At 52.0% G+C, this 26,571-nt stretch overlaps 1 protein-coding gene and 1 long non-coding RNA gene across 18 annotated transcripts; one reads left to right on the top strand and one right to left on the bottom strand.

Moving 5' to 3' along the window:
* The first annotated feature begins 1,327 nt into the window (after window positions 1-1,327).
* KCNIP2 (potassium voltage-gated channel interacting protein 2) lies at window positions 1,328-22,402 on the top strand. Of its 16 annotated transcripts, none has more exons than XM_084903815.1 (10): window positions 1,328-1,721; window positions 17,630-17,725; window positions 18,583-18,636; window positions 19,268-19,392; window positions 19,815-19,884; window positions 20,047-20,117; window positions 20,253-20,360; window positions 20,529-20,633; window positions 20,771-20,833; window positions 21,111-22,402. In XM_084903815.1, the coding sequence occupies exons 1-10, from the start codon at window positions 1,649-1,651 to the stop codon at window positions 21,156-21,158; spliced, it is 813 nt and encodes a 270-aa protein (XP_084759941.1). In that variant the 5' UTR covers window positions 1,328-1,648; the 3' UTR covers window positions 21,159-22,402. The 16 variants fall into 16 exon arrangements, with proteins under 16 accessions (XP_084759941.1, XP_084759946.1, XP_084759936.1 ...); XM_084903813.1 differs by having other exon boundaries at window positions 1,360-1,721; window positions 19,794-19,884; XM_084903820.1 differs by lacking the exon at window positions 18,583-18,636 and having other exon boundaries at window positions 1,333-1,721.
* LOC311632396 lies at window positions 19,417-26,226 on the bottom strand. 2 transcript variants are annotated; one of them, XR_014796787.1, is made up of 3 exons: window positions 26,002-26,226; window positions 23,574-23,671; window positions 19,417-19,729 (listed from the first exon to the last, which is right to left on the bottom strand). It is a non-coding gene; the product is annotated as an uncharacterized lncRNA (long non-coding RNA). The 2 variants fall into 2 exon arrangements; XR_014796788.1 differs by lacking the exon at window positions 19,417-19,729 and adding an exon at window positions 22,499-23,230.
* Window positions 26,227-26,571: the final 345 nt, after the last annotated feature.

Genomic DNA, 26,571 nt, shown 5'->3' with positions numbered 1-26,571 from the left:
GACAGCCAGCCCTTTAGGGACTCCTGCTAGTCCTTCCTGTGAAGTGAATAAGTGCAAGTCAAGGGCATGAAGTAATAAAGGATTCCGTTGTAAAGGCCCTTCCATCTCTGGCCTACACACCTTATTCTAAGAACTCTAAACAGGAATCCCCTCCCCTCCCAGAACTGAACTCCAAAGCAAGCTGCCCATGCTCTCTCCCCTCCCCAGGGTCTGGCCAGGCCCAGGAGGACCCTCCGGAGCCAGGAGCAGGCCATTGCTCCCAGAGGCAGCCTTTCCTTTGGTTGCTCATCCCCTTTTCATGCCTGGTCTCCCCCCCCATAATCCCTGCTGGGTTAATTGAATCAAATTCTTAGAAATTAAGTCCAATTGAAGGAATTAAATGTGTTGGGGTCATTTTAGCAGAAGCTTTTGGTCTAAACAGGTCACTCCTCCACAGGAGCCATTGGATGGGCAGGATGACCTGGGACCCTGCCACCAGGCCATCCAGACCCAGCAGACACCCCCTCCCCTCCATCCTCACGGGGGTGGGATAGGGAGGTTTTTTGGGAAGGGAGCGGGGCTCACATCAAGAGCATTTATTCCCCACTGTGGATCTTCACCCGGATCCTCAAACTCTCAGTTGCCACTCTTCCCGCACCCTCCCCGACCCCTCCCCCCCCAAAATCTTATGGATAAACGAGGAATCTAGGACAGAGCAGGTGATAGAAGAGAGACGGCTAGGAAAGTTGAAGAAACAGAAGAGCAAGAAAGTCTTGAGAATTCTGCTGACCTGTTTGACTTTCTTTTCCTTTTCTCCCCAGTTGGCCCACAGGGGTCATTAGATGAGGAAGAAGGCACCCTGAGAGGGAATGTGCCCAAAGTCCTGGAGTGGGCGAGGGTCGGTACTTCCGAGAGAGAAGAGGAAACGGTAGTCCCCTGGCCTGAGGGAAGTCTGCCTTCTCAGGTGGACCCTCTGGATCCCAGCCCCCTTCAAGCGGTGGGCACTGGCGGGGGCAGGGGAGGAGGAGGGCACAGAGACCTGTACATAGGAAGAGAGCAACAGAGAAAAATAGGGGCTACGTAGAGACTGACTAACGGGACCGGACGGAGACTTACCCGCCCAGTGCTGGTTAGTGGGGGAGCATTGGGGGCGGAGTTTCCTCGCCGTGGGGCTTTCTGGCCCTGCCCTCTCTTCCACCCCCAAGACCCAGGCTTGGGGTTTAGGGGGTAGTGTTGCTGGAGAGCCAATCCCTCGCCCGGCACTTCCCAGCTCCCCCTTCCCCCGTGCCTCCTGGAGCTGCGGAGAGGAGGGGGCGGGGGTAGGGGAGCCAATCCCGGCAGCGCCAAAGGGGGGAGGCAGTGGTGACAGCCGCGGGGAGGGGGCGGGAGGAGAGCGGCGGCTGGCTCCGGCTCCTCCGCGCTCCGCTCCGCTCTGCCTCGGGCTCTGCGCTCACCTCCTGCCCAAGCCTCCCTCCCGCTCCTGCCCCAGGACCCCTGGGTGGGCTCCAGACGCTCCGGGTCCCCAGACTCAGTCCTAGCCCCGACTCCCCTGGCCCCCAGCCCCGGCCGAGGGCTTCGCCGCCAGGGGGCGCCGTGCGAGCGCCCTCTCCCAGGCGCCCGGCGCCCCCTCCCACAGCCCAGGAGGGACGGGAGGGGGTCGCCGGGGGCCATGCGGGGCCAGGGTCGCAAGGAGAGTTTGTCCGATTCCCGAGACCTGGACGGATCTTACGACCAGCTCACTGGTGAGTCGGTGGATCGGGGCTCGTGGGAGGGAGGGTAGATTCCATTCCTCCAAACCCTGAAGCCTCTGACCCTGCCAAACCCTTACCCACACTCTGCCCCATTTCCAAGCACCTCCCCTGGACACAGGTTCAAAGTCTTGGGTCCCCCGGGGGCGGAGGGAGGGAGCGGGAATGGCAGGGGGTGGGGAGAGCAGGTGGGCAGGTGGGGAGAGGCAGCAGGTGTGGGCCCTATGACACAAGGCAGGAGGGCTCTGGTGGGAGGTGCGTGAGTGCCTGTCATTCTTTGTGTGTGTCTGTGTATAACAGTATATATACATGTGTGCGCCTCCCACAGCTGGTTGCCATGTGCCCTGGGCTTGGTGACAGCCAGGGTGAGCATTATTGTATGTGGTTGTGGGATTGTATGATCTCGTCAGATGTTTGAGTGCGGTTACGTAGTACCCTGAGTGCATGAACGAAGTTGTTTGACCCTGTGTTTCTGTTCTATGTGCAACTCCGTGCTCTGAGCGTGTGGTTCTGTATGAAGTGGCATGTGACTAGCATTAGTGTCAGGGCTTCACTCTGTGGTGGTCTGTCTCTTTGTACGACGTTGTGAACTTCCTGGGGCACAAGCATCTGTTAACGTGGGTTGTGCTGTGCTTTGTGATTGTGAGACCATGTGGGTGATATTGGCACTCGATGCTGATTGTGCACTTTCATGTGGTGGTGTCTTCAGTGGGGCATTGTGAGTGTCTACGACGCCTCTTCCCCCGGCTGCCTCTCTAGCTTCCTGGCGCAGAAGGAGGTCCTCAGCACACACACAGTTTCCCCCATGCTTCCCACAAGTAGCCAGGGGGGATTCTAGTGTCCTAGCTGCCCAGCCTGGCTCCTGGGAGCAGCATCTGGCCCCCGGCCCCGGGCTTTGGTTAGTACTGGGTCAGGTCCTCCCCTCCCCACCGCAAACACACACTCTATAAAGTACTCAGAGATCATTCTTATAACCGAAGCTCATTCAATACCCAGCAACCCTCCCAGAACTTCACCCGGACCCAAAGGAAAACGCACTCTCCTGCCTCCCTAGACCCAGAGATAGAAAGAAGCTCTTGCTTGGGAGGTGCCCTGTGGCCTCCCCTTTATAAATGTCCCCCAAGCCACTTTGCTGCCCGGATATCCTCTCTCCCCCCCCCCCCCCCATTGAGGAGGAATGTGAGACCCGTGCATCTGTGCCCGTGCACATTCCTGGGTTTGGTACGCAGGTCCATGTGTTTGTGAGGGTGACACCTTGTGTACATTTCCATGTACGTGTGTGTTCCTGTCTCTCAGTGTGCAGCCTGCTCAAAAAATCTCCACAGAAGATGAAGGAGGGAGAGCGCCTCCTGTGTATGTGAAGCCAGTTGGGGAGGTGGAAGGAGGCTGTGATCCTGTCTGTCCTGAAGGAAATGAGGTTAAGACTTGGGGATGGGGCAGAGGACTAGAAGTAATGCCTTTAGAAGTGTCTTTCTGACTCACTGAGCCTGCGGAGGGCCTCGTTCCTATGCTCAGACCCCCGGGAGGGAAGCCCTTCCATCCAGGCAGGCCCCTGATGTGCCCTAGCTGTGCCTCAATCTGGATGGAATCCAAAGGTCCAGCTGTCCATTTCTGCTCTGTACTGTCCTCAACTGGAATCCTTGAGAGCAGTAAGGGCACTTATTAGCACTACATTAGTCAGTGTTTGCTCTCTGCTTTGATCGATTCTCCCTATAATGGAATCATCCCCTCTTCACTTGGCTGTTTGAATAATCAGAGATCGGTTGGGTGAAGGAGGGGAAGCATTTTTACTAGAAGGTGCAGGAATGGAAACGTGAATACCAGGCATGACTTTTTCTCTCTCTGAGCCTCACTTTGCTCATCTGTGAAATGGGGAATACACTCTCCTGCCTCCCAAGGGAAAGAGAAAGGTCAGATGTTGGCAAGCATCACGAATCATGTTCTGTGTCATGAGCATCCTCTCTGTAGAAAGGTCTACACACGGCTTTGAAAGTTAAATAGGACTACCAGGATATCTCCTTTCCAAGGAGGGCTTATTCTATAGCGGAAGACAAATGGGGCTGAAATGCCCCCTGTGTTTGAGCGCTGGGCGCTCGGAGATGCCAGAGCAGAAACCTGCCCGGAGGCGTTGTCCACGGTACTGAAGAGCGTTCAGGGGAGAGGTGCGGCCGGGCCACCTCCCAAGGTAACCGCCCTGTGCCCACCGAGAAGACTTATTGGGGGGAGGGGGGATCCGAGAGTCACCCCGCCCGCATCTAACACCCTTGGTCTTCCCAGCCTGGCAGGGCCGCTGGGCAGTGCGGCGGGCGGGAAAAGTCAGTGGTCACTGGCCGGCCTCTCCCAGCTGGAAACAAAGGAGGGACTGGAGGAGATGAGTGAATACGCACCTGGCTGGCCAAGGCCAGAGCTCCCGTCCCTGGGCCTGGGATCTCTGGAATCGCGTCCTTCTGGCCATGAAGATTGTTCCCCGGACTGGGGCGCCCCCGTGTGGTACTAAAGGAGCTGTGCCTGCGGAGCTGATTCTGGAGGAGGATGTTCCCAAAGGGCAAGCTTTGCGTGGAGTTGGGCGGCGACTCTTGCTTTGTAAACGTAGGATTTTCAAACAGAAATACGGGATGCCAGTCGAGAGGAGTGGAATTACGTCCCTTCTGTCCCAGCAGTTTGACAGCATAGTGGGTAATGAAAAGGGTTTACTCTGGGTAAAGCCGGATGGGAATGAATTCAGGAAAGAGGTCAGGGCTCGGACTGAGCAGAGGGGGGCTTCTCCCCCTGCTGGGGTGGCTCAGGGTTGAGCGTGGACCTACGAACCAGGAGGTCACTCTTCAATTCTTCGTCAGGGCAGGCTTGATCCCCAGTAGGGGATGTGCAGGAGGCAGCCAATCCATGATTCTATCTTGATAGATTAAATAGAGAAGGGGACCGGAGACCGGGATAGCAGGACACACACAGTCTTTATTGGAGGGAAGGGTACCCCTGCCGGCTGCTTCCACACAGAGGGGCGGAAGAGAGCGAGGGCTGGGGGTACAAGCACCTTTAAGGATAGGGGACGGGGCTTAGGGCACTCAGCACACGCTGATTGGTGATTAGGGACCTAGGGACTTAGGAATTGGGGGCTTAGGGTATTTGGCAGGTGCTGATTGGTGGTTCAAAGCTCAGGAATGTCTGGCCACAGGTGGGGTTTACGTCTGTCCATCAACTGGAGGAAGGGAGGATCTATCATATCTCATCATTGATGTTTCTATCTCTCGCTCCCTGCCTCTCTGAAATCAGTAAAAAATATTTTTTTTTTTAGAGAGAGGGTGGCTTCTCCCAATGCATTTGGCTGGCAGTCAGTGTTTCTAATGGGAGAATCTGAACCTGCTGGGACAGAGGGACACAAAGCAAACAGCTATGGGGGAAAGGGATTTGGAGCCAGGAGAAAGATCAGTAGGGGCACATCCCTGCCACCTCTTCTCTGCTCGGTACACTGGCCAGTTCCTCCTCCTCCCTTCTGCTCTCCCTCCCCCCTCCCCGCCCCCACATTGGTCCAGGAAGTATGCAAGTGTGGGAAGTTGCCATGACAACAGTATCCTCTCACCTCTTACCCCTTCATATCTCTGCCAAAATGCAGAGAGGAAGGTGTGACCAGCAGAGGGAGGGCCGAGGAAGGGCGCTAAAAGATTTCATTTACCCCCCAACTCCTTTTTCAAAAGCCGTGGGAGCGCTCTTCCCCAACAGAAACCCAGAAAATGTTCCCAAAGAAGGCTATGAGGAGTCCCCTCTGTCCCGCCCCCTCTCCCCGCCCCCCGTCCCTCCGCTCCAGTCTGGGAACTTTGGGGTACAGTGCTCTGATGCTGGGGTGAGGGTGAGCTCCCCTCCTGCGCTGCGGAGAAGACCTGGAGTGGATGAGGCTGTGCGGACCGAGGTCCTGGTCCTGCGGGGCCGGTCGGCCCTCCCGCGCCGACCACGCGGGGCCCACAGGGCGGAGACCGACCCCCGGGGCCGCGGGGGCGGAGCTTGGCCACTGTGCTCCGGGCGGAATCATGAACCGCTGCCCCCGCAGGTGCAGGAGCCCGTTGGGGCAGGCAGCACGGTCCCTCTACCAGCTGGTGGCTGGGTCGCTGTCGCCAGGTATGAGGAAGGGAGGAAGGGGCTGGAGCCCTCAAAAAGTGAGCGAAGTGGGATAGGAGCTTTACAGAGGTGGGGAGGGGAAGGGCTCCTCACAGATGGAGGGAGCTAGATCGCCCCCAAAAAAGGGGGTTAAAGGGCAGTGCCCCTGACAGAGAGGAGTGGGGATAGGGTTCCTTACCGAGGGGGTGGAGGTGGAGGGGTTGGCAGGAGGAAAGGAGCATCATGGACCCTCCCCATGGTGGAGGAGGGGGCAGGGCTTCTCATTGAGGGCAGAGGAGGGGGCTTCAAGCAGGCGGGCGAGAGGCAAGACACCTCACAGGGATACAGGGAAGAAGCTTGCAGCAGAGCGGGGGAGGGGGACACACACACACACACACACACACACACACACACACACGACCCAGCCCTTCACTGAATTGTTTAGTTTAATGGGATCTTAAGATGGGTGAGTGTCCAGAGGAAAAAAACCTGAGGTAGGACTGGACCAACATGAACTCCGCTAGTGAGCTCATGCATGATAGGGTGGGGAAACGTGTGGGGCACAAGGATTACATGTCACTGTTTTGTCTATCTCTAGGAGTCTGTTCTAAGGGGGTTGGTTGTGCATGCATCAGAGGGGTTGTGAACGCTGGGGCTGTGTGTCCCTGAGGTTGCATATCCCTGGGATTCTGTGACAGTGAAACTGCATGGACTTGAGTTTTATGCTTTGGAGTTGGGTGGGGGGTACCCCGAGTCACACTGAGTTAGTTGTGCAGCCTTCACAGGATGGTACTTTGGTGTGGGATTTGTGGAATTTATGATATGGGGATTTCGGGCATCATATCTTGGCACTGCCATTTGTACACACTTCCACTTGGGTTTCCTTAGGGCTGCCTGGAAAACCCAGCATCCCCTCCCCATCTGGCCCCAGGGAGGCCAAAACAACCTAACCCTGGGGCACTCTGGAACCTGTAGTTCCCTGGCTCTCTCCATGGTATCCACTGGAGCCCCTGGAGTACAGGCAGGCCTCTCTTTGCCTTGTGCTCCTCAGAAGGAGGGGAGATGGGTTGAGCCAGAGGCATACTTAGAAGTTGCTTGGGGAGCATGCGTCCCCCAAGCCCACTGCTTGGGCCTGTCTTCAGTGACAGATGGCTAGAGCCTGGCAGGGCCAGTTCTCAATCATACAGGCATGACTTCCAGGCCCCAAAATAGCCCAAAGGCCTAGGAGTTCATTAATCACCTGATACAGCTGGGGGCCGCAGTGTCTTCTGGCCCGGCTGGGAGAGAGAGTTGCCGGGCGACTAAGAGAGACAACACTTGGGATCTTCACTGGCTGCAATCTTCCCTGGAGGAGGACGGATAGAGAAAGTGGGACAGAAACATTGGGTGGGTCCCCCATAAGGTTTGAATGACTAAATGATAGGAGTATCTCTGCTGAGATTTGAGAGAACCAGGGAGGGCCCACTTAATGCTTTCAAGAAAGTTTTCCCAATATGTACACAGATGATAATTTAATAAAAATTTTAAAAAAGAAAGTTTTCCCTTGAGCCTTCACTGGGTCTGAAGCACTTCCATGAAGACTTCACTCCTTTGCTCTGGCTGGTGTGGCTCAGGTGGTTGGTGTTGTCCTGTGTGCTGGGGTGTCACTGGTTCAATTCAGGGTTAGGACATATGCCTGAATTTTGAGCTTGATCCCCGGGGGTACATTCAGGAGGCAGCTTGTGGGATCCCTTTCCAGGTCCCGCTTGGTTCAGGGTTCCGTGTTCTGGAGAAGGCCACACACAAATGAGAAGAGACTGGAAAAGTGTTAACTTGGGAAAATAGGTGCCAGGCGGGAGTCCACCTCTAGGGGGAGGACTACCCTGCTCTGGCCTTTTGTCATCCCTTTTGTTGAGGTTCTGAGATACACCCACATCCTTTAGGCAGGAAATTCCAATAATAGAAAATCAGCAAGAGTTTACATATGATAACAGGTTAAAGTTGCTTCAACTACCACTGTCTCAACTAAACAATGAGTTAATAGCTCTGACCATTCAGAGCCATTAAGGTTGGCCAGCCTTCTGGATTCCCTTTTCACATTTAACTACCAATGACTCAACTTAAACAATGAGTTAATAGCTCCGATCATTCAGAGCCATTAAGGTTGGTTTTCGGCAGCAGCTGATCTGTTTCTCTCTCACACTGATGTTTCTCTCTCTCTCTCTCCCTCTCCATTTCTCTCTCTCCAAAATCAATAAGCCCTAGCTAGTTTGGCCCAGTGGAAAGAGCATCAGCCTGCAGACTGAGGAGTCCTGGGTTTGATTCCAGTCAAGGGCACATACCTTAGTTGCAGGCTCAATCCCCTGTCCCCAGCCAATCAATGTGTCTTTTTATAATTTTATTTTATTTTATTTTATTTTATTTTATTTTTATTTTTTAAAAATATATTTTATTGATTTTTACACAGAGAGGAATTGAGAGGGATAGAGAGTTAGAAACGTTGATAAGAGAGATACATCGACCAGCTGCTTCTTGCACACCCTGGGGATGTGCCCTCAACCAAGGTATGTGCCCTTGACCGGAATCGAACATGGGACCTTTCAGTCCGCAGGCCGACGCTCTATCCACTGAGCCAAACCGGTTTCGGCTATAATTTTATTTTATATTTTTATTATTTAAAAAAATATATATTTTATTTATCTTTTGCAGAGAGGAAGGGAGAGGGATAGAGAGTTAGAAACATGGATGAGAGAGAAATATCGACCAGCTGCCTCCTGCACATTCCCCACTGGGGATGTACCTGCAACCAAGGTACATGCCCTTGACCGGAATCAAACCTGGGATCTTTCAGTCTAAAGGCTGATGCTCTATCCACTGAGCCAAACCGGCCTTGGCAATCAATATGTCTTGACATTTATTTCTCTCTCTCTCTGTCTTTCCCTCTCCCTTACACTCTCTCTAAAAATCAATGGAAAAACATCCTCTGGTGAGGATCAACAAAACAAAAAAACAAAAAACACCAAAAACATAATAAAGTCATTAAAAAAATATTTTTAAAAAAGACTTCACTCCTGCCGAAACTGGTTTGGCTCAGTGGATAAAGCGTCGGCCTGTGGACCAAACGGTCCTGGGTTCGATTCTGAACAAGGGCATGTACCTTGGTTGCGGGCACATCCCCAGTAGGGGGTGTGCAAGAGGCAGCTGGTCGATGATTCTCTCTCATTGATGTTTCTAACTCTAACTCTCTATCCCTCTCTCTTCCTCTCTGTAAAAAATCAATTATATATATATATATATATATATATATATATATATATATATATATATATATTTCACTCCTTTGAATAAAGAACTAGAGGGTGCTAGAGGAGGACACATCTGGACAAGTTTCTCACAGGGTCCAGAGACTTGAGAGGTCTCTAGGAGGGAGAAGGGAGAACCTGAAAAATGACTCACTCTTTCACTTCTGACAGACCCTCCCACCACAGGCCTGATTGATTTAGGACCTTGAGTCCCTGTAAGGCTGGGTCAAGGCTAAGTCAAGATCTAAAGGTTGAGGGTGGTTGTGAGAGAGGAAAGTGGAAGGCCAGGGACAGGGCAATTGGCTGCAAGGTTGTCAGTCTGTCCATCTGTGAATCAGCATCAGAGGTCAGGGGAATGATGCTGTATTATTTCAATGCAAATGGTCTGGCTTGGCATTCAAGGCTCCATGGACTCTGACCCTTTTGGTCATATCATTTTTAGCTCCTGGTGAGTAAGCTACAGTCATCCAGGATTCCTTTCCATATCCACATGCACTGGAGAGACAGCCTGAGGGAGCCGGCCAGCAGATCATTTGAGTTTTAATTTTGTTTTACTGACTTGAGAGAGAGAGAGACAGAGGAATGGAGAGGGAGAGAGAAATGTTGATCAGCTGCCTCCTGCAGGCCCCCTAAGGGGGATTAAGCCTGCAACCTGGGCATGTGCCCTGACTGGAAATTGAACCCGTGACCTCTCAGTACATGGGACAATGCTGAACCACACTGTTCAGGGCCTGATTCAAGTTTTCATCTATCTCTTATTATCTGTGCTGTCTTGGGAAAATCACTTCTCTGAGCCTCAATTCTTTCATCTACAAAACAGGTATATTACTACTTACTCTAACCATGCCAGCTATACACACAGGAATAATATGCCTTATCTACCAGGTTTATTATAAGGGCTAAGTGAGGTCATGTATGTAAAATATCCAGGAAACAGAATACGCTCAATAAATTATCCCTTTGTTAAGGTGGTCATTTGACATTGTAGCCATACTTTAAGAGTCAACTCAAAAAACAACCTCTCCAAGTTTTGCCTGGCCTCCCACTTAGAAAATTTTTACTATAGCTCATATCATGGCTTGCCTTGAACAGTTCCTACCACGCAGTAGGCATGCAACAAATATTTTTTTTGAATGACTAGATGGCTTGAAGTTCTCTCAGCGAGCTGTCTCTCCCTGCCCAGTGGGAGCCAGAGTCTGTTTGGTTTCTCTGTTTCACAGGCACCAACTCAGAGCCTGGCAATCAATTTATCTTTACAATTTAAAAAAACACAAAAAACACACAAAACATCCTTGCCCTCTAGGAACTTAGTTGAAGAAGCAGGTTTGATCCAGTAATATCTGGTTCAAATCTGCATCATTTAACTAGGTAACTTTGAGCAAGTCCTTTTATCTCCCTGGGCCTTGTTTAACTCATCAATAAAATGGGCACAACACTAATCACTCTGCCTACTTCATGGGGTTGTCATGAGAAGCCAATGAGAGAACAATGTTTTGGAAACTGTATATTGTTTAGAGCTATAGAAATATAAAGGGTATGTAGCATGTTATTAATAACAGTCACAGCCCTAGCCTGTTTGGCGCAGTGCATAGAGTATCGGGGCCTGTGGACCAAAGGGTCCTAGGTTCGATTGCGTACCTCACTTGCAGACTCCTCCCCAGCCTGGGCCCTGGTCAAGGCGTGTGCCAAAGGCAACCAATCGGTGTGTTTCTCTCACATCAATGGTTCTGTCTTTCCCTCTCTCTGAAAATCCATTTAACCCTAGCTGGTTTGGCTCAGTGGATAGAGAGCATCAGCTTGTAGACTGAAGCGTCCTGGGTTCAATTCTGCTTAAGGTCACATGCTTGGGTTGTGGGCTCCATCCCCAGTAGGGGGCGGGCAGGAGGCAGCCATTCAGTGATTCTCATCATTGATGTTTCTATCCCTCTCTCCCTCTCCCTTCCTCTCTGAAATCAATAAAAATATATTTTTAAAAATCAATGGAAAAATATCCTCAGGTGAGGATTAAATAGATAAATTACGGTAATTAAACAAATGATGGTCACAAACACTTCAGCACTTACTCTGTGCCTGGAGTTGTTCTATCAGCTTTCCATTTTAAATTCATTTACTCCAACCAGCAAACATGAGATGGGAAACTGAGGCACACAAAGGTCGAGAACTTGCTCATTTAATTGCAGATTAAATTAAGTGGCAAAGCTGGACTTGAACCCAGTCTGGCACGTTGGGTTCTGTCAGGTCCGCGAAGGAGGAATGCAGGAGCAAGAGGCCAGAAGGTGAGGGATCACGAATTTATTTGATCATCTGCACACCAGGTGGCTGAGCCTGATGGACAGGAGTCCATGGCTTTTAAAGGACTTTTGGCGGGCTTGTTCTGGAGGGAGACTTCTTTATGTAGACCTGGAGGGGAGATAATGGAATGTGGTCACTGCAAGTGAAATGTGGCCTCAGCAAAGGGAATGTCCTTAGTGAAATGGCCTGAGAGGGGTATTGATTTAATTGTTTGATCAAACCTAACACTTACCTAGTATGGCTAGGCTGCCTCCTTTTATTGTTCGCACTAATATATTCCAGAATTAGGTGCTGACTTTTGAGGCCCAACATTGAGTCCAGTAGAAATTCAGGTATCTGAGAGTCACTGAGGGCTGGAGGCTTTGAAGGGAAGGGAATTTAAGAAGTCTTCAAACAGCCGAGACCAGTTTGGCTCAATGGATAGAGCATCGGCTTGGGGACTGAAGGGTCCCGGGTTCGATTCCGGTCAAGGGCATGTACCTTGGTTGCGGACATATCCCCAGTAGTGGGTGTGCAAGGGGCAGCTGATCGATGACTCTCATCGATGTTTCTATCTCTCTCCCTTCCTCTCTGTACAAAATCAATTAAAAAAAAAAAAAAAAAAAAAAGAAGTCTTCAAACGGCAGGTAAGAACTGTAGGACCGAAGGAGAGCAGAAGGGAGGGCATTCCCGGCAGAGGGAGCAGGAGGTGCAAGGAGGCAGTGAGGAGGCCAAACTGGCTGAAAGAAAGAGATCTGCCGATGAGGGTAAGGGGAGGGGTAGTCAACACCAGGTGTGGAATGTGGACTGTGACAGGAAGACATGTGCTGGTTTCACCTGTGAGTCTGTAATCTCTAAAGTGTGAGAACCTGAAAGCAGTCCCTGAGTTTACTTCTTCTTGGGGGAGAAGAGGAGGGAAGCAGAGGATCAAGTCTGCAGGGGCTGCCCTCCTCCCCTCCTTTCAACACCTTCCTGGGATGTTGGGCTTGGGGGGGTGGGGGGTGGGGTGTTGGGGGAAAGACGGGAGAAATGGGTAGGATGTGGCCTGACCCCCAGTGGTGGTCTGTAGAACTACAGATCAGTGACTCATGAAGTGGTGGGACCAGCTCCTACCCAACCCCCACCCCACAACTGTGGCTCAGTCACTCACTCATTCCAGAGCTGGACCCCGAGAGAGGGCTTCCTCTGGGCTCCATCATCCTAAGCTGGCCTCCAGCTGTTTAAGAAGGGAGCCAGTGCAGTGTGGTGGTTTAGAGTGCGGCAGGCTCACAGTCAGACTGGTTTAAAATGGAGGCTCTGATGCTGATCTTAGCTTCTTTTTTTTTCTTTCTTTTTTTAAAATATATTTTATTGATTTTTTTACAGAGAGGAAGAGAGGGGGATAGAGAGTTAGGAACATTGATGAGAGAGAATCATCGATCAGCTGCCTCTTGCACACCCCTTACTGGGGATGTGCCCGCAACCAAGGCACATGCCCTTGACCGGAATCGAACCCAGGACCCTTCAGTCCGCAGACCAATGCTCTACCACTGAGCCAAACCGGTTTCGGCTGATCTTACCTTCTTTCGCCTTAATTTCACCACCTGTGATGTGGGGATAACTCTACTGCTGTCACAGGTTTATTGTGAAAACTCAGCATATAGAACCCTATCTGACACACTGAGTGTGCAGTCAGTGTCACTCAGCTGTGCAGTAACTCCGCAGCCCTAGTCTGGCTCCCTGGCTCTGCAGGCCTCTCCCCACCCCCTACACTCACTGCCACCACTGACCCCCCTACCCTCACCGCCACCGCTGACCCCCTACCCTCACCGCCACCGCTGACCCCCTACCCTCACCGCCACCGCTGACCCCTTACACTCACCGCCACCGCTGACCCCCTACCCTCACCGCCACCGCTGATCCCCTACACTCACCGCCACCGCTGACCCCCTACCCTCACTGCCACCTACACTCACCGCCACCGCTGACCCCAAGGAGCTGGGAAGATGGCGGAGGAGTTCCAGGAATGTTGTGGTGCCCTTGGCGAGTTCAGATTTCTCTTCTACCCTGGGCTTCTCCATCTGCTCACTGATGGTTCCCCGGAGCAGGCCGGGCTCGGGCAGCCCAGTCCGAGGAAGGAAGGACAGTCTCTCCTCCTCTCCCAAGAAACCAGCCTCTTGGCCCCAAAGGCAGGTGCACAAGTCTCCTCCCAAAAAGGTCCCGATAAGGCTAAGCACACCTTTTTCCTACCCAGGCTGTTGGGCCTAATTCTCGCTCTCGGAGCCTCAGTTTTCCTGTCTGTGGCCAGTGGGACCAGAATGCTTCGCCCCATCCCCACTGTCTCCATGGCAACTGCAATCGATGCTGGTAGTGTCCTCTGGGCGGGAGAGGTCACTGCTTTCTTCCCTTTTATATTCTCATACAGTTCCATGCAGATACAATTACACAACCACCAGAGACCGGGACTCCTATTTATAGGACACATCCATATTACCAGTCCTCAGACCCACAGCCCCTGAGTCTACTACTAAAACATAGACACGGACACCCATACACACTCAGAAATATTCCCGTACACTCTTCAACACACACCATAGATAACCAGGTCGCATACCCCTCTACACAAGACACACACCTAATAGATAGGTGCACAATCAGATATAGACACACAGACACGTATTTTCCATACAAACAGGAATATACACACCAGAAAACACCCAGACACCCATATCATAATCTGACCCATACATCTACTACTTACTCATAATTTCTCACACTGCCCTTCCCTGCCTGCCCCCTAAGGACAGCTCCTCTTTCTGCCCCTCCCTTTGGCACGGAGTAGCCACAGAGTGTCCAGGGAAGCTGTCCTGGGGACAGAGTCTGGTCACTGTATCCCTCCTCTGGCCTGGCCTGGCCCATATCCTTCACACCGAAGGCTCCCAAGAAGATGCCAGTCTGGAGGCTGAGTGGCCTGTGGAGAGGAAGCAGCTGTGGCTGGGAGGCCAGTGGGGCAGGGGCGGGGTGAGGGAGGTGGTGAGAGGGAGGAGATGCAGAGAAGAAGGGGAGGGAGGCTGCCGGAGTCTTACTCTCCATGGGGAGCCCGAGGTGGTGTGAGTAGGGCTGGCGGGCAGGCGTGCTGAGTCTCTGCCTGGGGACCATGCCCCGGGCCCACCATGACCCTGGATGGGCTGGAGATGGTCGCAGTGCTTGTGGTCCTCGCTCTGTTTGTCAAGGTCCTGGAGCAGTTTGGCCTCTTTGAGCCTGTCTCCTTGGAAGGTAACCCAGGCGCCTGGGCAGCTCTGGGCTGCTGGCTGGAGGGGCAGCGCCTGCAGCACTGGGGAGGGGCTACTCTGACATGACGGGGAGCAGGAGCCAGCAGGTTGGTGATGGAACCGGGCATCTCCGGGCGGTGAGGAGGGAATCTTGGGGAACAGGACATCTGGGAGAGGTAAAGACGGGAACTCTGTGCTGGGGCATCTAGGGGAGGGAAGGAGGGAATCCTGGAGGACTGGGAGGTGAAGAGAGAAGACCAGTGGACATGATGGAAATGATGAGGGTGCAGTGCAGGAGGACTAGGGTATGGAGATGAGGGAAGTCTGGGAGATGTGAGGAGAGGTCTGGAAATAAACTGCATACCTAGGGTAGAGGAAGGAGGTTCCGGGAATCCTGACATAACACTAGACTTCTGGGGAGTCCCTTTTGGGGCCAGGGCCCCACAACGGCTCTGAAGATGCTTCCCACACCTCTATCCTCGCAGGCATAGGTACCAGGGTGTTTGTGGACTCAGGGGGTGACAGATTCAGGGGGTATGATGGTGTGTGTTCATGTGTGAGATGGTAAAGGATGAATGTGTGACTGTGTGAGATGGTAAAGGATGAATGTGTGACTGTGTGAGATGGTAAAGGATGCATGTGTTACTGTGTGAGCCTGTGTATTGTGACGGGGATGTGATTTAATGTGTCAAAGTGACGGAGTGTGTGGCTTTGTCAGGTGGTAGATATGACTGTGTCTGAGCGGACTGGGTATGAGCTGAGCCTCTTCGGGTATCAGGTTGTGTGGGTGGCTGTTCCCAGAGTTTCCTGACAATGTAACGGTGCTATTCCCAAGACTTGGGATGGGGATGGGCTCTGGAGGGACAGGAGAAGGAACACTGAATGAGACATTTGCAGGTCAGCTCTGGCAGGGGGGTGAGGGGTGGGTCAGGTTGGGACCCTGCTTCCTAAGCCCCCATATCCTCTCAGGATCCAATGGCAGATGGTCTCCAGGGTGCAGACACTGGGAGTGAGAAATCAAATTTCCACTCCACTCCCAAGTCAGGTGGGGAGAGTGATACTGGAGGTAGGGAGGGGACATATTCTGCCTCCACCGGAGTGTTTTGTTCTCTGCCTCTGGTTACAGCAAGAGCTGTGCAGCTTCATAGCATGGCTGTCCCCCAATTCCACCAGGGACAGGAAAACAAGCAGGAACCGTGAGAGGAGGACTGCATGGGGCGATGTGGAAGGAGCTAGGGAGAACAGGAGGTCCATGCATTGCCTGCTCTAGTGTTCAGTTAGAGCAGAAAGCTCCATCCTCTGCTGCATTGTTTGGGATGGGGCGGGAAACAGGAATTGGACCGACACAAACTAGGGTTCATCCAGTTTTTAAAAGATGAAATCAGTTGGGCTCTAACTTGCCACCCCCTTTAGACTATTTAGTGGGAAGAGGGGTCACCTAGGAAACCCAGCATCCTTTAGGCTGAAGGCAGCCCCTTTCTCTTTCTACCTTCAGAAGAGCCTAGAGGGAGGAGATTGAGTCCTGGGAGCAGGTCAGGAGGATGTGCGAAGAGGTGGTGGTTGGAAGAGGGAGGGAGTCCCTACCCCCACCCCTACCTCCCCTGTCTGGTGGCATCTCTACCACCAAAGTCCCCAGGTGCAACCCGGCTTCGTGAAACCAAAGTCCAGGCTAATGGAGTCCTGGGCCAGGGGCCAGGCTGCCATCGATCCCCCGTCCAACCCACTCCCTCCCTCCCACCTCTCCATCACTCCTGCTGCGGAGGGAGAGAGGACATATTGGAGGAGGAGAAGGCCATGACTTCTAGCACTTACTTTCTGAAGATGGAGACTGACTTGGGAGGGCAGGGCCTGTGTGGGAGCTGGGATGCCCAAGTAACCTACAACCAAAGGAAGTTGGGGTCCTCTGTGTCCACACCAGGACCCCTGGACTCTGGCCCTGGAGCCTGGAGGTGGGTGCAGTTGGGAGACAGGCACACGTGAATGTGGGGGGTCGCCTTAGGAGGCAATTAGAGCTGTAGGACAAGCGTGTAAATAAGAGGAAGGGAGATGAATGGTGATCAGTGGGTGCACACCAAAATACTCATCTTAAGTTCTGTTATTGAAATCAAAGTTTGCTATGATTTCCCTTTCAAAGAGCTAGCCATACTAGAAAGGACCGGGAAGGGATGCTTTTAGGGTGGATGAGTTAGCTGATGAGGAACTCTGTTCCATGGTAGGAAGATTAGGTGCCTTGGAATGAGGAGTTGTAGAACAGAGAGGTGGACATATCCAGGACAGACAGGGGTTCTGTGGGTGGGGTGCAGTCTTAGGTATCTGGTTACCATGGGCACATAGGTCAGAACATGATCATGGATATGTGACGTTGTGACCTTGATATGTGGCCTGATGTTATAAGGTCTTAGTGTGTCATTAATGCATTGTGTCACGATGTCCCAGGGTCGTTGTGTGTTTTGTGTGGTTTGATCACGCTGTGTGTGAGATGGCCTGCAGAGGTCCTCATGTATATGTTTTCCTAGGTTGTTTATATTTGTATTAAGGAATTTTAGGTCAGTGTGTGTGTGTGTGTGTGTGTTGAAGTAGGCCATTGGGTGTGAGTTACTGGGTATTGGGCTGTCACTATGGCATCCATTACTCCGTCATTTATCATGCTATGTGTCTCTATACATGCCTGTCTGGATGTGTCTGTGAGAGAGAGGTGTTCCTACCCAGGTGGACATCACCCTCAGAGGTTCAGCCATAACACTGGAGGCAAGGGCACTGGGTCAGCAGACACTGAAGCCAGTGCTACTTTCCCCCACCCCCAACCCCACTGCCTCGCAATCCCTGGCTGCATCCCATTATGCCTCTGAAACCCACTTGGCTCCTCTAACCCAGCCCCAGCCGCCCTCGCCATCTCCTCTTAATTCTCCTCCAACACCCGCCCCCAATCGGGGTTAATTGTGATGGTGGGAAAGGGAACGGAGGGGCAGAGGGGGCTAATGTGCCTTCGTGGGGTCTTCTCTCTCCCCAGGCCACCCTCCAGGGCCTGCTAAAAAAGCGCTGAAGCAGCGGTTCCTCCAGCTGCTGCCATGCTGCGGGCCCCAAGCCCTGCCCTCAGTCAGTGAAAGCAAGTGCTGCTCCTGTACTTCCGGGGCGGGGTCTGTTGTGTGGGATGGGACCGTTGTGTGGGGAGCGTGTGTGTGTGTGTGTGTGTGTGTGTGTGTGTGTGTGTGTGTCCAGTGTGTCGGTAGAGTTAGGGTGGGCGCTGGCTGGCACAAGAGTGAGCAGCAAGCGTAGCTACCTCTTTGGGAGGAATCTGGTTGTGGGTGTGTCCAGCGTGAGGGCGTGGCCTGAGTGTCTGTGGGCGGGGCCTGCTTGAGGAGTGGGCGGGGCCTGTGTCTGGGCGTGACTAGTGTGGTTGGGCTGAGGCCTGAGCCTACTGCTGGGGCGGGTCCAGGCGGCTGTGCGGTCTGTGCTGGCTTAGCTGGGTTGTCTAGACTCCGGCCTCCCGTCCTGTCCCTGGCATGTTTTGGTTGTCAACATGTGTGTCCCCCCATGCGAACGGAGCGCTCCTTCCACCAGATGACAGGACACTTGGATTTCCCGGTGGCAACCTGGTTCCCAGTTGAGAGATCTCCCTTTGTCTCTAGTCCATACCTGTTCCTTCAGGCGGGCCTAGTCCATGTCATAGGATCATACTTCATTTTGCAAGCTCTAAAGGCCCGTTTTGTAGTTATTTGAGAGTGTTTGATTCCTGATCCCACTTGGGGATCGATTTGGAAAAAGGGCGGGTGTGAGCCTCTCAAGCACGCGTGCGTGGGGCCCATTTCATGTGTCTGTGCCCGTTCGTCTGTGTGCTTCTGCGTGCGGGGCTGGGTGTGCGCACTGTGACTCGCGGGTCTGTGAGATTCGCAGTGAGTGTGAGGAGTGTGTTTGCAGTTGGCCGGGTCTTCAGCTTTCTCGGTGACAGTTCGCTCCCTTCAGCATTAGCTGCCCCAGCCTCCCTACGCCCCCACAGACCCCGCCCGCTGGACCCAGGTGACTTACTCTCCTGGTGGGGGCGGGGGCGGGGGTGCTTCGGGAGCACGGGGTGGAGGTATTTGCCTGGGGACTGGATGTTGGGGGCTGGGAGGGTCCTGAAATGGGGCCGAGGGTGGGGCCTTGGCTAAGACTTAATGGAGGCGGGGGGGGGGGGGGGGGCGGGGTCTGGATGGGGCTTGGCTGGAGCTGGACGGGGCATGGCTCAGGCATGGCTGGGGTAGGCGGGGTTTGGTAGGAAGGAAGGATCTGGAAAAGGCAAGACCTGGACTGGGCAGATCTGAGTTGGTCTGGGAAGTCCCAGAGCTGGGATCCTCAGAATCCCCCACTTGAACCTGTCTTTACTACTCCAACCCCTTCTGGGATGAAGATGGGTTTGGGGCTTTTCCCGCCAACCAGGGCCTGAGATGGGTCGGATCCCTGGCTCTGGGACCAGGCACTGGCCTTGGGCTGATAGACCTTGCAGCTGACCAGTGTCTTCTCTCCTTGGCTTGGGGTCCAGTGAGCTGGCAGGCTGGTCCCTGGAGTCAGAGATGAGGGGGATGTATGGGTCTCTGATTTTGGAGAAGGGCAGTGGGGACCGGGCCTGAGGCTTGGCTCTCCCTCCCCTCGTCCCCCCTAACCCTCGCAGACAGCGTGGAGGATGACTTTGAGCTGGCAACCGTGTGTCACCGGCCCGAGGGTCTGGAGCAGCTGCAAGAGCAAACCAAGTTCACTCGCAAAGAGTTGCAGGTCCTGTATCGAGGCTTCAAGAACGTGAGTGCGAAGCCAGGCCAGACTGGGTGAGAGGTGGGGCAGGAGGGGCGGGGCCTGCCCAGGACTTCTCAGAAAGGTGGCCTGGCTTTGGGGTGTGAGAGAGAAGGGCGGTGGAAGGAGAACCCCCTCCTCTGCCCCTCCCAGAGGGAACTTCTAGCCGGAGTTCTGGCCTGTTTGAGACAGGCAGACCAGACTGCCAGCTTAGTTCTGTATTTTATTTTATTTAGTTTATTTTATCTCACTTTATTTGTGTATTGGGGGAAGTCTTGCCTCCCATTAGAAAAGCTGCATGGTGAGCCTCCGGGAGCCATGAAGATTTTTCCTTCTCTGGGAATCTCTGGGCACGGAGGAGAGAGGGGTAGGAAGAAGAGTAAGTAGAAGGGGGTTTTGTCTGTCTTTAGCTTGGTCTCTCCACTCCCCAGGAATGTCCCAGTGGAATTGTCAATGAGGAGAACTTCAAGCAGATTTACTCCCAGTTCTTTCCTCAAGGAGGTGAGGGGGCAGGCCCGAAAGGGGGCAGCTGTTCATCTCTAGGCTGAGGGGGGCAGGAGGGGCTGGGAATGCCAAATGATGAGAAGCTTGGGGAACCCCATAGAGATAGGAAGCCCTCTGCTGTCTGGAAGTCAAGCTTACTGTCCCCCACATATTCTACAGACTCTAGCACATATGCCACTTTTCTCTTCAATGCCTTTGACACCAACCATGATGGCTCAGTCGATTTTGAGGTAAGCTGGAGGAGGTGGGCCTGGGAGGCCTAGGACTTCAGGGCCAGAATGTATAGGCCAGCCCCAGAGAGGAGGTTGGGTAAAGAGTATCTAAAGACACGTTCCCCGCCCCCCCCACCCCTGCCTCCTCCTCAGGACTTTGTGGCTGGTCTGTCAGTGATTCTTCGGGGAAGCATCGATGACAGGCTGAACTGGGCCTTCAACCTGTATGACCTCAACAAGGACGGCTGCATCACCAAGGAGGTGTGCAAGGCAACTGGAGAGCTGGAAGGGGGTGCAAAAGGCCCACAGGAAGGAAATGTCACCCACATATCATCACCAGCAGGCTGATGCCTGCGCTAGGGCCTAGGCCTCCTGGTTTGGAGGCTAGAGGCTCTGAAGAGGGACCCTCTTTTTTTCTTGGTCCAACAGGAAATGCTTGATATCATGAAGTCCATCTATGACATGATGGGCAAGTATACGTATCCTGCACTCCGGGAGGAGGCCCCAAGGGAACATGTGGAGAGCTTCTTCCAGGTGCTTGGGACTGGGTAGGCTGGAGGGCCCTGGAGTGAAGAGAAGGTGAGGTCCCAGTAGGGAACTTGCCTGAATTCTACCTGCCTCTCTCCCGCCATCCATCCTGTTCTCCCTCCCTCCAAACTACCTTTTTGCAGAAGATGGACAGGAATAAGGATGGCGTGGTGACCATTGAGGAATTCATTGAATCTTGTCAAAAGGTACAGGTCCCCTCCCTCCACATTCCTGGTCTGGACTCAGGGCCTAATTCAATGATATAGAAGAAGGCTCCTTAACTCACCCCCACTCCCAATCCTGTTCCTTCAAAACTGGGGGAGGCCTGTCATTCTTCACCTCTGGTCTCTCTGGGTGTCTCCTTCCTCATTGCCTCTCTGCGTTTCTGAATGTCCTCATTTATGACTCAGTGTCTCTCTCCCTGCCTCTGACAAGCTCTTTTTCTTTCTTTCTCCAATTGCCTCTCTCATACCATGGCTACAGGATGAGAACATCATGAGGTCCATGCAGCTCTTTGACAATGTCATCTAGCTCACCAGGAGAGGGGGTCAGTTGTCCTGTGGCGGGACCATGCTCTAGCCCTAGTCCAGTTGGACCTCATCTTTCTCTTCCTAGCTCTCTCCTCACCCTATCCCTGCCCTAGGCCTGTAGGAATCCAAGAGGCTGGGGATTCGGTGGTTCAGATCATTGGAGCTGAAGGAGCCAGGGAGTGGGCGGAGTGTCTCAGCTGGTATTCCCAATTCCCAATGGCTCCACCCCCTCCCTGACAGTGCTAAGGATGCCCCTGCTGAAGGAATTAAGTGGTTCTCCACTTCCAACCCCCCACTCTAGAAGCCAGGACACTAGACAAAATTTCTCCTGTTACGGTGCTTCCCCCATCCCTGTTAACATAAACATTTTCCTTAAGACTCCCTTCTCAGACAGGTTGCTCTGTCTTTGGCACTGATTGGCCTTTCAGAGCAGGGCCTTAGAGAGCTCCACAGGAGAGGGACAAGGGAGAACTCTCGGGCTTCAGGCAGTGGCTCAGTCCTAGGAAGTAGCTGGGATATAAAGCAGAAAGGCCTAGAGATTGTGAGACCTGAGGCTATGACTCTGAGCTCCACAGGTCTGCGACCAGAATATGAGTTTCCAGGCTCTTCAGAAGACCCTCGCTCCTTAGAAACACCCCAGAAATGTTCCACACAATGCTCAGTATACCAAGAGATCCTGGGGTTGTGAAGTCTGGCTCATCCCGAGAATTTTTTTCTCTCCTTCCTTCCTGTTTGTATGTTGGCAGCAGAAGAATATGGCTGGGAGATGTCCTGGCTGATTCCTGCCAAAGGTTCAGCCTACCAGCATAGAGTGAGTCAGGACCACCCAGTGGATGCATTAGAAGAAAAGGGAAGGAGGGAAACAGGCATAGCATCTAAATCCAGTGAGGGGGCATTCATTAGCATATCTGTTCTACCCAGGCTTTATTTCAACCCCCCAGAGAGCCTCCCCAATTCCCATCTAGTGTCTCCTCTTGCTCTATTAAATCTACCCAGAGATGCCCCTCAACACACCTAGAAGGCAGGAATCGTAGGATCCAGGTCCCATATCATCAACAGCACCCCTGCCATGCTGCCACTCCTTACTGTACCTGCTTGTCCCACTAGCTAAGATCTGAGGGCAAGGGCCCCTAGGAAGCTCCCTTTCCCATCAGAACACTGTTGGCTGCTTTGCATTTTTGGCTCCTCTGTATATTTTGTAAAATAAGAAATACACCAGATCCAATAAAACACGATGGCTATGCACAGGCTGCTGTCTCCGCCTTTTTGTCTCTCCTACCCCACACGTACCTCTAACTCATGTACCTGAAACCTTTTAGATCCCAAAGAAAGTGCCTCTCTTCCCTACGTATGGCCAACCACTGGCAGGAGACCAAGGCACAAGTTCTGGAAGGGCTGGAAACCTACCTGACCTCAGAGAAGCACCCATGGGAATCTCTCCCCTTTCAAACGACAAGGAAGAGACAGGATATTTATGTCCAAAAGACAGTGCCAAACCACCTGTCTTTTGTCTAGACATTGTGACAAGCTGAATCAAGAATTTCTAATTGATAGACGTCAGTTAATCTCAAAGTGCTTTCTTTGGAGGGGGAGCATTCTCTTTAGTTTCTAATGGAAATTTTATTGTATAAACATCCCAATCTTGCCTCCAGTATGGACATACATTTATGTCTATACTGCAGCCAAGAATGGATCAGATGGAGTGGACCCAGGGCAGGTGACCATGGAGCAGGTGACACTAGGGTAATAGAGACTTCCTTTGTGGGGTGGGAACCTTTTTTTGTTTTGTTCCATTAGCCACCAATGGTAGATACCTCCCATTCTTTCTCCAAGGTTCCTTCATATAGTTACTAAGCTTAGCCATCCATAGAAGAGGGATCAGGCCTTCTATTCCATAACTCTACACGCTGACAAGGTCAAGGGAAGGGTATGGTATCCAAGAAACAAATAGTTCCAAAGGGCATCATTTTGTCATCTGTCCTGGCTCACATCATACAATTGTCTGATTCTTAGGTCCTTGGGTTTCTTTGGGTCACAACACCTCTGAAGGATCTGATGAAAGCTATGGGTTTACTGTCCAGAAGGAAAAAAAAAAAAATGTACTTTTCTATTTATTTATGTATCCCCGAAGCCCATCCATAAGCCTTAGGTTAAGAACCTGTGATTTAGCCAAAACCAGTTTGGCTCAGTGGATAGAGCGTCAGCCTGAGGACCGAAGGGTCCTGGGTTCGATTCTGGTCAAGGGCATGTACCTTGGTTGCGGGCACATCCCCAGTAGGAGGTGTGCAAGAGACAGCTGATCGATGTTTCTCTCTCATCGATGTTTCTAACTTTCTATCCCTCTCCCTTCCTCTCTGTGAAAAATCAATAAAATATATTAAAAAAAAAAAAAAAAAAGAACCTGTGATTCAGTTACCTTTTGGCCTTCCATTGTAGAGAAGAGGAAACAGGCACATTTATAGGAGGACTCATTCCCCAAGTCTGTTCAGGGTGGCCTTGTGGCACAGTGGAGATCTGTGTGTGAAAGGTGGATGCTGTGCATGTCGTGCATAATGTAAACAAGGTGACACTGACAGGCTCTCGTGGTGCCTATGCTCTTCTTCCTTCATGGCACATCTCAGCTTGTAACTATGCAGTGCTTCTGATACACTGTAAGCTCTTGAGGGCTCCTTGAGTGCCTGGACTAAGTTCTCCCCACCTCACTGTCTTATCCTCAAGGCCTGGCAAATAATAGGCACTCAATAATTGTATGATTGGATGAATGAGCATGGTGAGTGTGTGTATATAACTGGATTAGGTATGGAGACATTTTCTATATTTTAGGGTAGATCCACATTCAAGGGAAGCTGAAGTCTGAGCTGAGAATTTCTAGTGACGTAGGAAGTGCCCCAGAACCAGAGCACACAAATGGGAACCAGAAAAAAAAAACAGGTTGGCATTCTGATATTTTCCCTATCCATTGGTCAGACTCTGAATGTTGTCAGCTGCTCTGTCTCAAAACACCCTCCTTTCCTGCCTTCCAGTATTTTATACTTCCTGGTTTTTCTCTTACATTTCCGGATGACCCTTCTGACCCCTCCCCTGCAGACTCGTCCTTTTCAACTGGAATTCTAAATAACATTGGGCCCCACAGCTCAGACTCGAGCCTCTTCTCTAAATCATTGTAAACCCCGTGGCTTCATTTATATGTAGAGGACTCCTGAGTTTATAGCTTCAGAATTACCTATTTGACATATTCGTGTGGATCTGAAATGTTCAAACTTTTTTTTTTTTTTTTTAATATATTTTATTGATTTTTCAGAGAGGAAGGGAGAGGGATAGAGAGCTAGAAACATCGATGAGAGAGACACATCGGCCAGCTGCCTCCTGCACAACCCCCACCGGGGATGTGCCTGCAACCAAGGTACATGCCCTTGACCGGAATCAAACCCGGGACCTTTCAGTCTGCAGACCGACGCTCTATCCACTGAGCCAAACCAGTTTCGGCTGAAATGTTCAAACTTAACATGTTCAAAGTGGAACTTTGATTCATGCCTTCCAAGTATCCCCAGTTTCAGTAAATGATACCATCCACCTAGTTACTCAGGTGAAAATTGAGAATTCTTCATTTCTTCCTCTCCCTCACTCTCCCTCTTACCCCCTTTTAATCAATCACCAATTCCACCACAAAAGCTGTACCACCTCTCTATCTCCACTGCTGCTCCCTAGTCAAAGCCACTGTCATTACTCACCTGGATCACTACTTACTCTTCCACCCAAAGTAGCCCCTCTTTGCTGTGGTTACTTTTTATCACCTCCATTTCTTCCCTTCATAATTACTTATCACAAACTGAGTTCCTGCGTATGTATTGAATTTATTATGGCCTGTTTCCTCAACTAGAATGTACACTCTGTGAGAGCAGGGCCCTATCTCATTTATCCACAAAAATTTATCACAGACCTATTAAATTTTAATTCCTATTGTAGGTGAGGTATGGAGAGCAAGTGTATAGCAAGAACTGCCCTTCAAATTTGAGAGATATAGATGTGGAAGGTAGATCTTACTTGGACCACAGACTCGAGTCTGGCCTGTGGAGAGAGGAAATTGTGGCTACTGGCTTGCTAGCAGATATCATGGTGTGAGGTGAGAGGCAAAGAGTAAAGTGTCATGAGACTAACGGCTGGGGCCAGCTGGAATAACAGTCTTCACTTCCGCAAGTGATCACAGGATCCACTGAAGCTGCTTATGACTCCCAATCGTTATCACAGGAAATCCGCTAAGAAAATGCTTACCCGCTTAACCCCAATCTCAACACTCCCGGAATAAAAACAAACATGGGCTAGAAGGGTTTTTAGAGCTACAAGTCGAGCTACCACCGGAGGAGTCAAGTATGAAACTGAAGTGTAAGAGGGACAATACCAAGCCTTTGTAATCACAATGAGACTGAGAAGCTTATTTCACTTTTATACCTCACACCTTGAGACATATCTCTCTACATAAATGTAGGTGCATTCTGACAGAACTACAGGAGGCTCTGAGAACATACAGCAAGGGGATCCGAGCCCGTCTGAGGCTAAGGGAAGGCTTCCCCAAGGAACTGATGTTTATGCTGAGGCCCAAGGGATCTCACTTCTCATTCACAATTCCCGCTCGCTCCCCATTCCTAAACACACCTGGCCTTTTCACCCCTCCCTACATTTGTACTCTGTTCCTTTTGCCTCGAGTGTTTTCTTCAGGACTCACTCTGGCTAACGCCTCAATCTTTAACATCCAGCTCAAAACACAACACCGTCATGGCCACTGCCTCTTCCCCAGAGGGATGCAGTCAGTCCCTTCTCTGCACTCCGTTAGCACTTGGCTACACCTTATGGGGGTTGTGTGTGTACCTGGTTGCCTCCACCGCCATGCTGTGAGCTCATAGTGAGCCTACACAGCCCAGCACGAGGTAAGCTCAATAGGTATCTGCGGAAGGAAGGAGCAAATGATTGATTTTTTTTTTTTAAAGGAGTTAGCGCAAAGCCGAGGGTAGAGGAAAATAATGATTCAAGCCACAGGGGTCAGCTGAGCACCTTGACGCTTGGTCTTCACAGAACCGAGCCTGTGCCGGGGCCGTTGTCATGAACCAACCCTTTGCGAAGAAGAACCCCGACAGAAATAGGTCAATCCCTTCCTGCGTCTTTAAGAACCCGAGGCTTCGTTCCCGCGCCTGCGCACTGGGGGAGTAAACGCCTCTCTCCTCCCCTCCTTTTCCCAAGCGCCCCAATGGACTGCAGCCCCCTCCCACATTCCCTTCCTTTGGGTGGGGTCACTGTCCGCCCCGCGGCGCCCGGCTCGTTCCGGAGGGTGGCCGACCCGAGTGGTACATCCTGCCGCTTTCACTACCTTCCGCTTTCCGCGCCTCCCCGCTTCCCCTTCTCCCCGCCGAAAGGCTCGC

The sequence above is a fragment of the Pipistrellus hanaki genome, assembly GCF_964339955.1.
Source record: "Pipistrellus hanaki genome assembly, chromosome: 14".
Classification (NCBI taxonomy): domain Eukaryota; kingdom Metazoa; phylum Chordata; class Mammalia; order Chiroptera; family Vespertilionidae; genus Pipistrellus; species Pipistrellus hanaki.
This window is presented reverse-complemented; position numbering and strand designations above follow the sequence as displayed.